Here is a 17,032-nt window from a genome sequence, read left to right as displayed (position 1 = left end):
GACTCTGGACTCGGGCTTCCCTCCCCCAGAGAAGTACTGAAGTCCGGACCCCCAACCTCCCGATCGCCCTCTCCAAGACTCCAAAGGATTGGGGCACCTTTCTTGAGACATTCACAAGTTTACCTGGCTTTTTCACATCTTACACTGCGGCAGCTCCCTCTATTATAAGGAATGGAGGCTAGCTCAAGTTAGTTCAGATAATAGGAAAATTTATTACAAGGACAGGCACATAAATGAGGAAAATGGGATTTTTGCACCATTACCAGTTCTCGCAGAAAGCTATGGTGAGGGTGGTGGGAGTGATGGGGAAACACAAGTAGTTCCCAAAGGAAGAACTAGAGATCTTAAAAAAAATAACAACAACAACAACAACAGCATATAGAGTTCACTCTGGCCAGTCATTGTAATAAATGTTTTTATATATTAACTCATTTAATCCTCACAACAACCCAAGAGGTAGGTACTATTATTAATAGCCTCGTTTTATACATGAGAGAACTGAGACGTACGGAGGTTGGGTAACTAGTCCTAAATCAGCAGATAGTAAATAACACAGCAATAATACACACTAGACGCTAGACATTAGACAGACGGTTTGGCTCCGAAGTCGATGCTCATGACCATTAAGCCATACAGCCTGTGTACATCCAAGAACTGTGGGAAGGGGACTTGAGATCCAAGGCAGCCTAGAGACTAGATTAACCTCTGGCCACTCAGTGACGTGGACCATGGACATCTGCTGTAGGACACGGCCACGTGTGCAGTTCTTATTCTCTCTACTGCTGCTCTTCCTGCCAACTAGTGATGCATTCATCATAGATCCATTCTGAATTTCCAAGAGAACCCAATGATCAGTTAATCATCATAATCCCTTTTCGATAAGATCTTTCTCGGCAGGCTAGCTTATAGGCTGATTTGGCCAATCATATGCAGCTCAGATGACCACCGGCCCAATCACTTGTAGTCACATCAGAAAAGGACAGAGTGCCTGGCAGGCACCTGCAAGGTAATTGACTGTCTCCAGTGGAGAGAGACCCGGGGAGCTTGTCAGTCTCCTCCCAGTCCTGGTAGGATGCTTCTGGACAAATTCTCTTGTGAGACGTTAACCCCAGCTAGAACACGGGAATTGTTAGCTATCACCTCCAGGGGTGTTCTTTCCTTGGCCAATGTCTTGTTTGTAGACTTGTGGGTCTCATGTTTCCCTGAGACCTACAGCTTCCTGTCTAGTAACTTCTTTTTCTGAACATCCACACTAGGTTCTTCTCCTTTCTCCCTTTTAGCCCTCAACTCCCTGCCCTCAATCCTTCTAGCACCCAGAGTCCAGAGTGGTTCTCCTTAAACACCTCTTGTTCCCTTCACTCCTAATTCAAAAGCCTTTGATGGCTACCTATGTCTTGGTGTCACTCATCTAACCCTCTGCTTGGCTTCTGATCCTCCCCATTCCCGGGTGTTCCAGACTAACTGGGTCAGTCTCCTGTACTGCAAATGTGCTGTGGCTTCTCCCTGCCGCCACGCTTTCACTTGTGCAGTATCCCAGCCTGGATCCTGGATGCTCACCCTTCTCTCCCGCCTTCCTCTGCTGCCTGTCCAATCCCACCCCCATGAAGCCAACCCTGGCTTTGCCAGCCTCACTCTCTCTCCTCTGTCCGAGTCTCTCCCAGTCAAGTCTGATTCTTGAGTTTTTACTCTTTCCACCACAATGCAGCCCCTCCTCATAGCCATGTTTTATTCTTTATATCCTTCAGTACTTAGTATAGTATTGACTACTTCTGTAAGGGCTCAATAGAGACTAGTTAGAAGTTCTTTTCGTTAAACATGGAAAATCAAGAAGGCCCTTATACTTTCTATTAATTCACTCATGCATCCACTTAATAAATTTCACTGGACACCAACTATGAGCTAGTCACTCTCCTAAACCCTGGGGGCACAAAGACAGAGAACTGTCCTTAACCAAAGAAGCGATGCACAAGTAATTAATATAAAAATGTATTACTCATTGCTCCATTAAAATTACCATAAAATGTAGTATCTTAAAACAATACACATTTATTCTATCATTGTTTCTATGATATCTATTGCTTCACAGTTTCTGTGGGTCAGAAATTTGTGTTCTCTGCTTAGGGTCTCACAAGGCTGCCATCGAGGTTATCGGCTGGGCTGGGTTCTCATCTGGAGGCTCAACTAGGGAAGAATCCCCTTCCAAATTCACTTAGGCTGTTGGCAGAATTAATTTTCTTGCAGCTGCAGGACTGAGGGCCCCTGCTTCTTGGCTGAAAGCTGGAGACTGCTCTCAGCTCCTAGAGGCTGCCTGCTGGCCACAGGGTCACGTACTTCATCCGCAGAGCAAGGAGAGTCTCAAGAGTGAGTCTGTTAGCAAGGAGGAGTCCCATCCAGTGTAACGGTCACTGAAGTGATATTCCATCCCCGTTGCCATATAACATAACCTAATCATGGGAGTGACATCTCATCCCCTTTGCCATATTCCATTGATTAGAAGCAAGTCATGGAATCACATGAAGGCATGAACACCAAAAAGGGAGGACCATGGTGGGGTCACAGTAGAGTCTGCCCACCATAAAAATAATGTAAGTGCCAGGTGAGTGGTACAGACAACAGGTGCTACAGGAGCTCAGAAGGAGCATTCCTTCCAACAGACATGCCCACTCCATAGGCAGAGTGGCCTCACCACTGGTGAGCTCATGCCATCCACGTTCCTGGGGACTCCTAGTTTAATACGAGATTGTGAGAGATGGGTGCTACCATCAGTTCACAGGCAAAATGGAGATCTTGGATCCTGACCTGTGCAGTGGGAGCCACAGGCAGGAGCCTGGTTCAGGAAATAGGCTGTGAAACTGTCCAGGAGTCAGAGGGTCAGGCATCCGGTCACAACTGTGGGGATGAGGAGAGGGGATCATGCTCAGGACAGGGCAGGACTGAAGGCGCACTAGGTAGACCCAATGGGAGGCTGGACAGGTTGGGAGAATGAAAGCCAGGAGGCTGAGGTGAGTCTGAGATGAGGTGGCCCAGGGATGAACAGGTCAGATCTGCCGAGGATGGCTGAACAAGTGATTCGTCAAGTCTCTTCTCTAAGTTGGGATAAACAGCCTCTAATTGCTCTGGTGTGCTCCTAGAAACAAAGAAATCATTCAGTATATTCTGTTGGACCTTCCACTGTCCAAGTAGCATGAAGATGCAGGTTAATGGAATAGTGGCGCTCCTTGACTTTGATAAAGCCCATGCACACGTCTATGTTTGGGTGGGTTTGTGTGTATAAGCACCCGTGGGAAGGAAGATGGGATGGCTCATACCTGTTCAATAAGTCACTGGCGTCCTAGGAGAAAGAGAGTGAGAATCACAATCAGTTCTCAGGTTCCTGTCACCTCCAAATTCCCCCTCTCCCACCCACTAGTGGATGTCCCTCTGGGCTGTCACCTTGAGAACAAGAGGGAATAACACCCCTTCCGTGTACCCTGCTCTGCTGCAACTTGGACAAGCCATTGCCACATGTCACAGAGAAGCCTCTCCTTACACCTCTCAGAAGGATGCTACAGGTAAGCTGTTTGGGGAGAGCCCAGGGCCTTGGGAAGTGCCTTAGGGCCTGCACCTTCAGCAGGTTGGCATCCAGTTTCCTGGCCATCCTCTCCAGATCAGTGACCAGCCTGCTGAGTTGCACTATTGCCCTGGAGATGTCAAAGATTCTGGACATCTCTGCTGGCACATCCTCCAACTGGTCTGGCTGCTGCTGAGAGAGGGCCTCCAGCTGTCTCCGGGTTTGGTGCTGGGTCTCCAACTCAGCCTCCAGCCTGTGGGTCCCACAGTCTACCTGAAACTACAGAAAACGGACTCCCTAAGAGTCAATGTCACATGGCTCCCCAACCCTCAGTCTCTGAATGTTGAGTGAGAATGTTGATTCCTCAGTCCTCCCCACCTCATGGTGTTGCCTCTGCACATCACAGGTATTGGAGAGGCAGCTGTGTTCCTCTTGAAGGCAGGGACACCTCCCCTCCCCACCTTGCACTCCTGTGAACATCCACAGATCCCATGTCACACGTGGGTAGCGCGCACACACTCACACCTACATACACCCCACTCAGCAGGAAGATAGCTGGTCAGAGATGAGAAGGAGACTTTGGTTTGTGTAGCAACTTGCAGTTGTGGGGCTGCTTGTCTCCTCTGATCCTCACTGTGAGCCAAGTAGGGCAGGACTGGCTTTCAGTGAACATATAAACCACGTGAAGATCAGAGGGCTTGCCTTGCCCCAGGTCACTCAGCCAGCAAACCCCGAGGCTGAGAGCCCAGCTCCCATGTTTCCAGCCTCCAAGACCTGCCCCGACAGCAGGCTGCTCCAGACAGACAGATGGCCGGAACCAGAAGTCCTTCCCAGGACTCTGAGCCCCACCTGCACAGCCTGCAGTTTCTTCTCCTCCTGAGCCCTGAGCCGCTGGAGTTCGCAGATGTCCTTTCTGAGCTTCCTGCTCCTGCGATTGAGTCGTTCCTAGAGAGACAGACACCCGTGCTGGTCAGACTGGAGATGAGGGCGGTGCCCTTGGGACAGATGGTAGGGGTTCTGATCACAAGATGAGGCTAGAGTAACATACTGCCTGAAAAGAGGTAGCCTTCCAGGCATCATGCTTGGGGTAAGGAGCACGAGAGTTTATTTCATGGATAACGATGGGGGAAAGCAATGGGTAATTTTTTAAAAAGTCTTAACTACACAAAAATAACAGTAAAGAACCTTTTCTACTTGACTTCAGGATATTTTTCTGTCAACATCTAAAAGTTGTGTGCTGATCACCGATAATTCTTACTACTTCCCATTAACAAGTGAAGCCAGTCTAGAGAGAACTGACTTACAGAGGTGACTCAAAGCCTCATATACCACTCCCCCATCCTGGCTGGGATGGACAAGAATCCTCTGTTGGAGGCAAACCCATAGACCAGGAAAGCATGGGACATCTCTCTAAATCTTAAATCAGTGTCAGGAGGGATCACTATGTCCCAGAAGCTAAGGACATAATGAATGATTTCAGTTTGTAAAAGATTCACTTTCTGATTTTTGATAAACTATGTAGGAAGGAAAAATAAACAAAGCTGATACCGATATCAACGTAGGCCTTTAAGTAATCAAAATGGAAGAAAGGTGCAGGATGGGGGTGTCAGCAAAAGAGTCTGAAAACATTCTTCTTAGAATCTCTAGTCAGCTTAGTTACAGAATGTATTTGCTCAACCAGATAAAAGGGCATACAAAGCCATCATAACAAAATGGTGTGGTATTGGGGCAAGAACAAATAGAAAATGAAAGAAGAGAGAGCTCAGGCACAGATCTGTGTTTACAAAAGAATTTAAGAAGAAAAAGTTGAAATGCATGAGCCATAGGTATGAATGTACGTGTGGAGAATACAGTCAATAACTATGAGATATCCTTGTACAGTGACACACTGTAACTAGACTTATCCTGGTGATCGTTTTGAAATGAATAGAAATATCGAATCACTATGTTGTGTAACAGGAACTAACAAAGTGTTGTGGGTCAATTATACTTTCAAAACAAACAAACAAACAAACAAACATAGAGAAAGAGATCAGATCTGTGGCTACCAGAAGTGGGGGGGAGGTAATTGTATGAAGGTAGTCAAAATGCACAATCTTCCAGTTATTAGATGAATAAGTACTAGGGATGAAATGGACAACACGATAAATACAATTAACACTGCTGTATGTTACATATGGAAGTTGTTAAGAGAATAAATATCTTAAGAGTTCTTATCATAAGGAAAATTTTTTTTCTATTTCTTTACTTTTGTATCTACATGAGATAATGGATGTTCACTAAACTTATTGTAGCGATCATATGATGCATGTAAGTCAAATCATTATACTGCACACCTTAAACTTATATAGTACTGTATGTTAATTATATCTCAGTAAAATTGGAAGACAAGTTTCTACTGTATAGCACAGGGAACTATATTCAATATCTTGTAGTAACTTGTGGTGAAAAAGAATATGAAAACGAATACATGTGTGTTCATGTATGATGAAGCACTATGCTGTACACCAGAAATTGACACAATATTGTAAACTGACTTCAATAAAAACATATATACACACACACAAAAAAGAAAGAAATGTACCTTTCCCAATGAGCTCACTAGGAAACCACAAAATAAAGCATTCCAAATTGCTATAAAATATGCTACTTCATCAAAATACAAAAAGTAAATAAATAAATAAATGAAACTGGAAGAAAATAAAATAAAATAAGAAGAAAAAGTAGTACACAGATCAGTGATAAAAGGGACAGAATCTGTAGGGGGATAGTGTTGAGAAAATGGGCTTACAGTGGGTGGAGGTATAGCTCAGGGGGAGAGTGTGCACTTAGCACTCGAGTCCTGTGTTCATTACCCAGCACCTCCATTAAAGAAAAAAAAAACTGGCTACAACAATGGAGAAACATAAAGCCAGATCCCCACCTAGAAACGTGTGTGAAGGTATACTCCAGATGGATTAAAGACCTAAGTGTGAAAGGAAAACTATGAAGTTAATCGAAAATAAAGAATACATTTGTGACCTCGGAGTAGGGAAAGATGTCTTAACTAAATCCTCGAAACACAAATCATGATAATTATTTAATTTGATTGCCTCAAAATTAAACATTTCTCTTCAATGACAACACTATGGACAAAATGAACAGAGAAATGACAGGTTAGAGATAATAGCTGCCATGTCTGAAACCCAACAAGAGACTGATATACAGACCATAGAAGGAAAGCCCAGAAATCAACACAGACAAGAACCCAAGAGAAAAATTTGCAAAGAATATGAGCAATTAATTCACAGAAGAGAGAATGAATTGATGCCCAAACTCACCAGTGATTAGAAAAATGGAAATTAACATAACAGTGAAATATTATTTGACTCCCATCAGATTAATAAAAATTAGACAGCTGGATAATGCCTGGGGGTGGGGGATGTATGTGGATATGAGGACCACACTGTGGGCTCTGAGGTGTGCGCTGGTGCAGCCATTCTGGAGAGGGTCCTGGTCACCTAAGTGTGCTATCCACTATGGTCCAGTCGTCCTGTTTCTGGGTAAAAATCCTAGAAAATTCCTCACTTAGGTTCTAAGGGGACGTTCACACTACAATGTTGTTTGTAGTAACAGAGACTTGGAGTCTTGTAAAGTCCACTCCCAGGGAGATGGATGAGTAAAATGCGGCATGTGCCGCTGTGGACTACTATGCAGCTGTCAGAAACAATGGACTACGTGACCCACAAGACATGCACGGATCTTAAAAAGCATGGTAGGTTGGAAAAACAAGAAATAGAATGAGGCCTATGATGTTATTTTGTTAATACACAAGCACCCAATGCAGCAATGTGTACGTTACCAAACTGTCTACAAATAAAAATAGAATGAACACTTTAAGTGGTTGCCCATGGAGAAGAAGGAAAGATGATTAAATGGAATGAACAAACCAGAAAAAAAGGGGGATGGGATTTGTGGACTAAAGATAAGAACGTGCTATTAAATGAAGAGGGTAGGGGATGAGAGTATAGGTCAGTGGTAGAGTGCCTGCCTAGCATGTGTGAGGTCCTGGGTTCAACCCCCAGTATCTCCATTAAAATTAATAAGTAAATCTAATTACTTCCCCACCAAACAAAACAAAACACAGAGAGTATGTGTTTCATTAAGTAAATCCTTCTCACCTCAGGTCAGAAAAAAATGGGTAGGGGGTAGTTTTGTTGTTGTTGGCTCTTTATTGGTACATTTTTTATTTTTGTCATTTTACCTCATTTCCTCTTAAAAACTCTTAAAATGTGTGCTTCAGGAAAAGAAGAAGAATCCCGCATCACTGGACATGTACAGGTGGAGGCTGGGGTTGGAGGAGATAATGCAAAACTATGAAGTTGTTGAAAAGAATTCATAAGATCTGTATGTACTGATGCGAAAACAGATTAATGTCCAAGATGTATTTTTAGATATTAAAAATGAGCTACAGAAAAATACAGTAGAAAGAAACTTTGTGTGTGTGTGTTAGAGAGTAAATTCACACACACACAATTTTCTAGAAGAATGATACACAAAATCTAACAATGATTACCTCTGAGGACTGAGAATGGAGGAAATCAGGAAGATTATTAGTTTTCATTTTATACCTTACAGTGTTGTTTGAATGTACCACTTTTATGATAAAAAAATAAAATAAGATAAAGTAATCACTATAGAAAGGAAGGAAGGAAAGAAAAGACAAAGGAAGAGGGAAGAGAAAGAGAGAATCATGTACTAATTTCCAAGTTTCAACCTATGTGTTTAACATATGTAAAACCTGATTACATTTCTAGCCAGTTTTCTAGTACAAACAACCAGGGGAACCATATAGTTTTAGAACTGAAAGAGTTTTGCATTATCTAGTCCCACTCCTTCCTTCTACAGATGAGCGAAGTGAGAGGAGCTCATGCTTCCTGAGAATCTGACATCACAGTGTCAGAATCCCCTCTTAGACGCGTGCATTGAAACTTTAACATCCGTAGCAAAATAAACACAGAAAAGCAAAGACAAGGGTCCAAAATAGGATGAAGCTGAAGAGACGAAGAAAAGTGTCAGTTACCGAGCCTCTAGGATATGCCAGGAGTACTGGACGGGGAGTAAGGAGTAACTCAGGGAGGTGGTGGCAGTGGTTGGCTGTGATGACCCCCCCACCCCTTACCTTGTAGTGGCTGATGGCATTTTTAATGGCCAGTTCACAGTGAGACTTGTGTTCAGGGGACACCCGGCATTCCATACACAGAAGATGTCTGCTCTCCTCACAGAACCAGCACACCTTCTTCTGGTGTCTGCGGCAGGTGTAGCCAGCCCCCAGGACCCCCTCGGAACAGGGCTTTCGGCAGAGGGGACAGCTGCGGACTCCGGAGGCCGAGGTCTCCTCCAGGTGCCGTGCCAGGCACACTCGACAGAAGAGGTGTCCGCAGTCAGTGCTCACCGCCTCCTTCAGGCACTCTTGGCAGATGGGGCAGATGCCCTCTTCCCGGATGTCCTGGCGCAAAGGGACCATGGGCTCCACTCTACACTACCAGCCGCCTGCCTATAGGGCCTCCTTCCCCACTGGTGCTTTGGAAGTCCTGCCACAGTAGACAGTCCAGAGAAGGTGGCCCTGCTGGAAGGAGGCAGCCCTGGAGCAGCTTAGAGGACACGACTCAGCTCTCCAACTTCAGTCAACGGCCCGCTCTCCATCAATGGAGCCGTAGCACGGACCACAGAAACCACCATGCTGCACGAATTTCAGAAATAAATCATCAGCTTTGACATGTGCCCTCTAGTTTCCTTGTCTTTACTAGACATCATTCTTTATTTTTCATACACCTGGAGGAAGCAGGTGATTCAAAAACCAATTCTATTTCCCTCTTCAGAGCTTTCTGTGAATATTTTTACAGCTCAAAATTAAAAGGCCAGAGTGTCCTGGTTAGAAACCAGGGCATCAAAAACTTGAAAGTCTTCTCCGATTTGCCCTCAATTGAGAGAATCTGGCAGGAAATGGGGTGTCCTCTCCCACCCTGTGATGCTTGAAGGCGCACAGTCACACTCTAAGAATGTGACTACTGCTATCATCCACTACCCAACCATTTCCAACAGCATCTCTGTCGGCTGTTCATTCTCCCAACCAGCATCCTTTTCAGGGTTGTACAAATTCTACAATGAAAGGGAAAGAGAAAGAGACCTGGACACAGAGCAGACCAGAGAGCTGTGTAATATTTCAATGTACCCTTTCCCTGCCTTTCAAATCATCTCCAAAGATGACCCAAAGGAGGAAATTCTCCCTGTCCTCTCTTCCCTTAAACACTGGGCATTTACTTCTCTTTCCTCATCCCCAAGCCTCTTGCCTAGTCCTCCTTCAGAGAAGCTCTCTTGGGATCCTACCTCAACTTCTCCTGCTATGACCTCAGGTTATTTTCTCAGGCTCCAGATCTGGAGAGATGGTCAGCAGGTGAATGGTTCTTTTTAAACTCTGCTGATTATATACACTCACGTGTTAGTAAAATGGGAGGAAAGGTGAAGAGGCCCAACCTCTCCATGGCTGCGTGACCAATCTAGGGTAGCTTGAAGGCGAGATGGACTTTGGTTGGTGAAAGGTGTGGCTTGTTTGCGCACGGGGGGGAGGAAAGTCTTGGTGCCTCTGATGTAAATATGATATGAAGTGAGAGTCAGCGCACAGACTGGAGACCTCCCAGACCCCGAGATGCCAGTACTTCTGGATAGAGGTGTCACAGGACCATGGCATCTGCTCATCATGCCAGAACACCAACTGCCCACCCTACTTTCTTCCAATTTCCCTCTAGTCAGGCTGGTCTTAGCACTGACACTGGGGGAGTCTGCAGTGGGTAACACTAATGAGAGCTGCCTGCTCAGGCTTTGAAAGGTCCAACATTCTTGTTCAGCTCTCACTCCATAGTATCTTTCCTTAATCCCACTTGTCCACTGTCAGCTGTGGTGCTGTTAATAAAAAGTCACTTTCTCCAAAGTCACAGTTCCTTGGCTTTCTTCTCAAGGGAGAGAGCTCTCTTGAGTCTCAGAGTCAGGGGTGAGGTGGGCACCTTCCTCACTCTGTACCACCACCTCCTGAGCTTGATTACCAAGAGTCAGATAAAAATATCTGTTTGTAGATCTCTGGTCATCCACGTTCTTGCTGTTCCGTGCTGTCCTCCACGGAGCCATCTCCCTTGATTCACTGAGGATGAGTCATTGAGGACGATTCATCAAGGTTCGCAGGCTCTTCCCTACCCCACGTCCTGCCATCCTCCTGGGTGATTTCAAGGACTATGTGGATGACCATCAACACTTAGGTCCTTCAGCAACTTGATTTGCTCACATCCAATGACCTTTATTTTTGCTGCCCACCCCGGTGACCATTCGCTGGTCCTTGTCAGAACAGACCTCACCACCTGAAATCACAGATAGAGGTGTTGGACTCGTCTGACAGCTGTCTCCCTAAGTGTCTTACTACCACATCTGCCCATCAGTCTCTATTCCTCGACCCTTCCACATACCACATTTGCTATATCTCATGAGAAAATATGAGAAACAAAGATGTAGAGAGATTAAGTAACATGCCCAAGGCAGCAGAGGGGTAAACAGGGAGTTGGGATTTGGACCCGGATGTCTGTCATCCTTGCCCACGTGCTTCATCACCACAAAATGTCATCTTTTCATGCATTTTATTGCCCTTGGAAGGAGTTCAGTAAAGCCTTAATAAATGAACAGGTGAATGGATAGATAGATTGGTAATTGGATTTTGGGTCAGCAGATGAAGAAATAGCCATTTGTACCACCTTGCAGTACTGACCATATGGTAATTTCTATCGTAGTCTTTTAGGTACTTTTCTTGGTTTTCCTGCTGCCTTACCGAGCACCTTGAAGGCAGGGACCTACTGTCTTTAAGTTAACACTAACTTAAAAATGGTTCAAACATAGACATCATAAAAGAATAGACATAAAGACAACTATGTTTTAAAAGATCTGCATGGCAGGGAAAAAATTACGGAAGCAATGTCAAGAGACAAATGACAAATGAAAATGTATAAAGAAAACATGTTTACAACTACCATCAATATCAAAGGGCTAATTTCTCTAATGTATAAAGAGTGTTTACAAATTAAAAAAAGGTTATTAGCTACCAAGTATGAAACTTGGCAGAGAAAATGAACAGACACGTCAGAGGAAAAAACAGTGTCTCTAGCCATATGAAAAGACACTCAATCTCTCTCATATGAAAATGCAAACTATTGGAAGAAAATTCAAATTAAAATGGCACTGAAATTAGATGTCTGGATGAATGAAGAACAGGAGTGGGGAGGTGGGGACTGTCATCTATGTTCCCATTGTAACTTTTAAATTTGGAACCAAGTAAGGGTATCATCTATTTAAATAATTACTTAAATTTAAAGAAGAAGTTGAATCAGTGGCTACAATGAAAGGAATTCTGGATTACCCAAAAGACCTGGATTATGGTCCTGATTCTGAGAGTTGGAGCTTCATGTTCTGGGACAGCCACAACCTGGGCCTCCTTCCCAGGAAAGCGGATCAAATGTCATATCTTGGAATAGATGTGCTTTATATATTACAAACCAGTGCACAATTATTAGGAGTTATTATTACTCCCCTGCTTCACAGCCCGTTCAGCATAGCTCCTTGCATATAGCAGATGCTTGATAATTTTTTGAATGAGTGACCTTACCTAATTTCATCTATTTTAAAATTTTGGAGCCAGGAATTGGGTGATTTGCATCTTTTCCTTCTCTTTCATTGCTTCTCTCCTGCTTCTGCTCTGACACCCCCTGGCAGAGAAGCCCTCCTACCTCTTCTTGCAGCTGCTCTAAACTCTTCACATCAGTTTAAGCCCAGCTCATGTCCCAGTTTCCTGCATGAAACCTTCCTAACTACTCAATCTTCCTCTTTCCAGGGCCTCCACTTACAGTTGGGCAGGTTGTTCACTGTACAAGAGCAGCCTGGAGAGGTGGTGAGTCGGGGCTGAGACCCAGCCCACAGTCTACTTACCAAGCCATGGACCTTGGCACAGGGCAGTGTTGGCACTGAGGAAGGGGAGGGTCCATCTAATTTGCACCACCTTTCCCTTTCCTGAACCACCTCTTAATTGATTACTGTTACATTTCTGTCGACTTCCCTTACTTTGGTTCATGCTTAGCTATGTGAGAGGTGAGGCTATGTCTTCCCGTTTTGCTTACCCTCTGATGCCTAGCCCATTGCTAGGCATCTTAAGTCACTCTTTCAAAAGTCTCCAACTAAACCCTAAACTCAAATCCCAGTGATGTTTTCTCAGCCCACATCCAAACTGATGACTCTGAGGCATGAGATCATCAGCAGTCCCTTCCTCGAAATTCTCATCTCCGCTGGTTCCTGGGTTTCCTTTCACCTCTCCAACCATTCATTAAAGGAGATCCACTCCCTCCTAGAAAATGAGGTAGAGCTACGTGGACTTCGAAAGCAGATGGACAAGATTCAGATCTCCACTTTGCCAATTTGCAGCTGTTAACCTTAAGCAGGTCCTACAACCTCCCAGAGCCCCAGTTCCATCCAGATCTTCACCTATGGTCTTGATGTCCTTACTGAGTTTAAATTCCTGTGCATCCTTGAATGTCTCATCACCATCTCTAATTCAAAATACTTTCTAAATTATTCTTACCTGGATTATCTGCCACCCAGCCCAGAAGAGGAAACAGAAAGGGTCCTTCAGCTGTGCGTTTGGTAGCTGTCTCTCAGTGGGCAGTAGGTGGCGTTGTCTCCCAAAACAGAACAGAGCTTTATTCTCACCTCTCTGGGAGGGAGAATCTACCCATGACTCAGAGCACTGGGACATTTCATTAAAAATGACACCTTCAAATCTGGTCTTGTAATTCCTCAGAGCAAGAAATAGCTGGCTGTGGAGAGTTAGCTCTGGAGAGGGAGGGAGGAAGGGAAGGGGGGCATAAAACTGCAAAAGGAAGAGGCAGTATAGCCCAGGGCATAGCTGCGGGGCAGCAGAAGGCAGGCAACCAAGGAAGAGAGTTTGCCTGTGAAAAATGTCCTGTGGCAGAAGCAGCCAAGGAATTTAAAAAACAGAATATCTAATATGGAACTTTAAGCTATCTGCTCCAAGATTATGAAAAAAAAGTTGAGAGTGAGGAACAGGAGACATGGAGAATTCAGCAGAGGACTGAGGAGCTGCTAGTGAAAGGAACACGTCCTTGGTGGAACTCGTGGATTCTACGCAATGGCATGGAGCAACGTCCTGGCTATTGGTCATTCACCAGGTTGATAAAGAGTCCTTATTTTGAGTCCTACAGAACAGCTTCTCCCGAGAAGCACAGCCAGATGGATCTGTAGGGACTCCTTGGTTGTAGAGGTTGCAGAAAGGGCTGAATCCACCCTGAGTGGAAGACTTACTGTCATTACTTGGTTGGACACACTTGTTTCAACAAAAAAAATGGAGCTACACAATTAATAACATAGGGAAATTTATGAACTTCCAAACTCACTGAGGTACAAAGAAGAATGAAAAGGAGCCAGCAAGGGCAGAGAGTGATATTAGGTAAGGCAGAGAGTCGGGGGGCAAACAGAAGGAAGACCCCAGCGGAGAGAAGACTTCAGAGAAAAGCTTGCTGCAGTGGCAGAGTATACAAATGACCATCAACCATGAAGCTCCTCACGTGCTTTGACCTTTCCCAGTGCCCTGGGATTGCCCTAGTAATGTGTTGACATGACCACACTCTTTTGCAAAATTTGCAGAAGTAATTTACTTTACCCATGGTTAAGATTGCTGTCTCTTTCCACTCCAACTTCCCTCCGTCACATCTTCCCTTGTATCAGGTAGCTTTGGGGGACAATATTTAGCTAAAAAGAAATTAAGTTTGGCTTCCATTATTTGGGTTTACTAACATTCACAAGTTATTGCTTAGTAAGTTTGTAAGTTATTGGTAGGTGTCTCAGTGTAGAAATGGCTTCCAGGAACACCTCTAGCATCCACTGAAACAACTCACCTGACATCAGAGACTTAAGTGCCAGGTGAGGAATGTGTCATCAAAAGAACGTGTCCTGTGACATGAGGCACCAGAACTCTGTGCACAGCAGAGCCAATAGATCCTTCCAACCCCCAGATGTAGAAAATTGTAAGTGTAGGATTTAGTCTCATCACCATCTAGTCAAAATGAGTCAAAATTGACTTCCTGAAGTCCTTTTCTCCAGGAATATATTTAGCAAAGTAACATATACAAGTATGTACACACAACAAAAGAAAAAATTTTTACATATTTCTACATGAAATCAATAGAAGTCATTCTGACATCAAAAAGTGATTTGGAAAAAAAAAAATTCAGCTCAAACCAAAATCGATAATTGAGGGGAAGAGATCAATTTTAAACAGAAGTAAAGAATAGATTCCTAGATTTTTTGATAATCAACTGACAAAGAAGAATGAACCTATAAACACATTTCAGTAAAAAAAAAATTTTATTGTAATGGGAAAAGAAACTGGAAAAATATATGTATGCATATGTATAACTGAATCACTTTACTGTACACCTGAAACTAACATTATAAATTGACTACACTTCAATAAAAAATAAGAATAAAAAATTTCTTGTTGATTTGGTGTGAAATATTGGCATCTACAAAGATAATCTAGAATTCATAATATCCTTTTATAACAAGGAATTAACAATAAACAGGTCATTGACCTTTAGCAATATAAAGAGTTAAGATTAGTCACTGTCCAAGAAAATTTGAATTGTCCTGAAATCTTTGCGCTTGCATAAGAAATTTTGACAGAAGTTTCCCCAATTTTACAAACTAAAAATTGATATATTATTACCAATAATGAGTGTGAAACTGAAATAAACTTTTCTAAACTTTCAATTTAAAAAATGTATTAACCATCCTAAAGGAAATACCAAATGATTCATTCTCACCAGAGAAAATTTACTACAAAATTGTTATCCAATGAAGAGACAGACAAGAAGTATAAAGCTAAAAATATAGTGGAATTACAGTAGTGGTCCAGCAGATAATTAAAAATATTTTTCTGGATTTTTTTTATGTTTGTAGCATTTGTCAGCTTTTTAAAAGTTGTAATTTGTTGTCATTGCTTTTCTCATTGTAAGTAAATATTCACTTTGGCTTACTAATTGTATATTTCTAATTTTGTGTTCTTTTTCTAGAAGAGGGCCCAACAATACATGAGTTTCAGGTCGCACAAACTTGAGCCCTTCCTGATGCCCTCCCCCATAAAAGTTTTGGGCAGTGATGCAGGTGGGCGCCACAGATGGAGCCGATTTCCATCAGGAAGCCCTAAAGGAGACCCGAAGGGGAACAGAGGTGACTTGGGAGCACTGGCTGGCAAGACTCAGCGGATGGAGTGACAGGTGAGATGCAGAGTCCCCTCCCTGACTGAGTGCATCCAAAGGAGGTCTCTGCTGAATGTTCATAACCCTTTCGGGGAGGGGGCTGCAGCTCCACATGCTTGGGCTGTTTTCTGTGCCTATCTTTGCAGTGGCTCAAGAATTCCAGAGGCAAGCTTTGCACCCTGTGGTCTGCAGAAAACCTTCACCAACATGCATCTGGGCCCTCAGGTGTTCAGCCCCATCTCACTAACCTTTTTTGTAACTTTCCTTGTCAACTGTGTGCTTTAGTATTACCGAAGGCAGTTCCTGTGTCGTCCTCCGCCCCACCATGAGGCCAAACAAACTGAAACATGGAAGTTTGGAGCAGAGAAAGGTATATTGCAGGGCCAAGTAAGGAGAATGGGATGGTTCATGCCCAGGAAAACCCTGAACTCCCCGAAGGTTTCAGCAAAGCTTATTTAAAGGCCAGGTATGAGGGAGGGGGTCTCAGGGTACCTGATCAGCTCCTGCACGATTCTCTAATTGGTTGATGTTGAGGGAACAGGGCACTCAACTCTATCAACCCTTAGGCTCCAGAAGGTCTGGGGGCGAAGCGATCTCCATCAGCAAGCAGAGGTTATGGGTGAGGGATCTCACTCTGGAAAGCCCCACAGTGTCCTACTCCGTTACATTAGGATTTAAAAAAAAAATCCACCTCACCTTGGGTAATACCATCAAGGACCACCCCCAAATCTGTTGCTTTGTATATTATCTATTTTTTTTATTGGTGGAGGTACTGGTGGTTGAACCCAGGACAGCATACATGCTAAGCCCGCACTCTGCCCCTGAGCCATACCCACCCAACCCAGTTACTTTTTAAAACCTCAGTCATTCTGGCCCAGGGGGCATGCTCCCAGCTCGTTCCTGAGCAGGTCCACTGGGCGGTCCCCACCCCCACCACCCTAACAGTCCCCAACAGCCACCCGCACCGCCCCACTCGGCACTCCTGGCCCAGCCCCTGCCGGGGGAGGCGGCCCATCCAGCCTGTCTGCGCACCAAGCCGATCACTGCAGCGGAGCCCGCCGCCAGTGCCCAACTCTCTTCTTCCCACCATCAGCGAGTGGTCTCCAGTCTCCAGTTTCCTTGCCGCCTCCTCCTGGCC

The 17,032-nt window shown here is 44.3% G+C and overlaps 1 protein-coding gene across 1 annotated transcript; it reads right to left on the bottom strand.

The window, feature by feature from the left end:
- Positions 1 to 2,883: 2,883 nt before the first annotated feature.
- On the bottom strand, positions 2,884 to 9,056 carry TRIM40 (tripartite motif containing 40). Its single transcript, XM_010994253.3, has 5 exons — positions 8,712 to 9,056; positions 4,400 to 4,495; positions 3,605 to 3,829; positions 3,309 to 3,331; positions 2,884 to 3,127 (listed from the first exon to the last, which is right to left on the bottom strand). Exons 1-5 carry the CDS (start codon positions 9,054 to 9,056, stop codon positions 2,884 to 2,886), a joined length of 933 nt encoding a protein of 310 aa, XP_010992555.3.
- Between the last annotated feature and the right edge of the window lie 7,976 nt (positions 9,057 to 17,032).

This window comes from Camelus dromedarius, chromosome 19 (genome assembly GCF_036321535.1).
Source record: "Camelus dromedarius isolate mCamDro1 chromosome 19, mCamDro1.pat, whole genome shotgun sequence".
In the NCBI taxonomy this organism is placed as follows: Eukaryota; Metazoa; Chordata; class Mammalia; order Artiodactyla; family Camelidae; genus Camelus; species Camelus dromedarius.
Note: the sequence above shows the minus strand (reverse complement) of the source record. Positions and strands in the feature narration are given on the sequence as shown.

Excerpts from the sequence above, each read along its gene's own strand:
- TRIM40 (XM_010994253.3), bottom strand. The coding sequence starts at position 9,056 with ATGGTCCCTTTGCGCCAGGACATCCGGGAAGAGGGCATCTGCCCCATC. Across the intron at positions 3,332-3,604 it reads TGGATGCCAACCTGCTGAAG|GACGCCAGTGACTTATTGAA; the intron begins GTGCAGGCCCTA and ends TCTTTCTCCTAG. Across the intron at positions 3,128-3,308 it reads GCCAGTGACTTATTGAACAG|GAGCACACCAGAGCAATTAG; the intron begins GTATGAGCCATC and ends CTTTGTTTCTAG.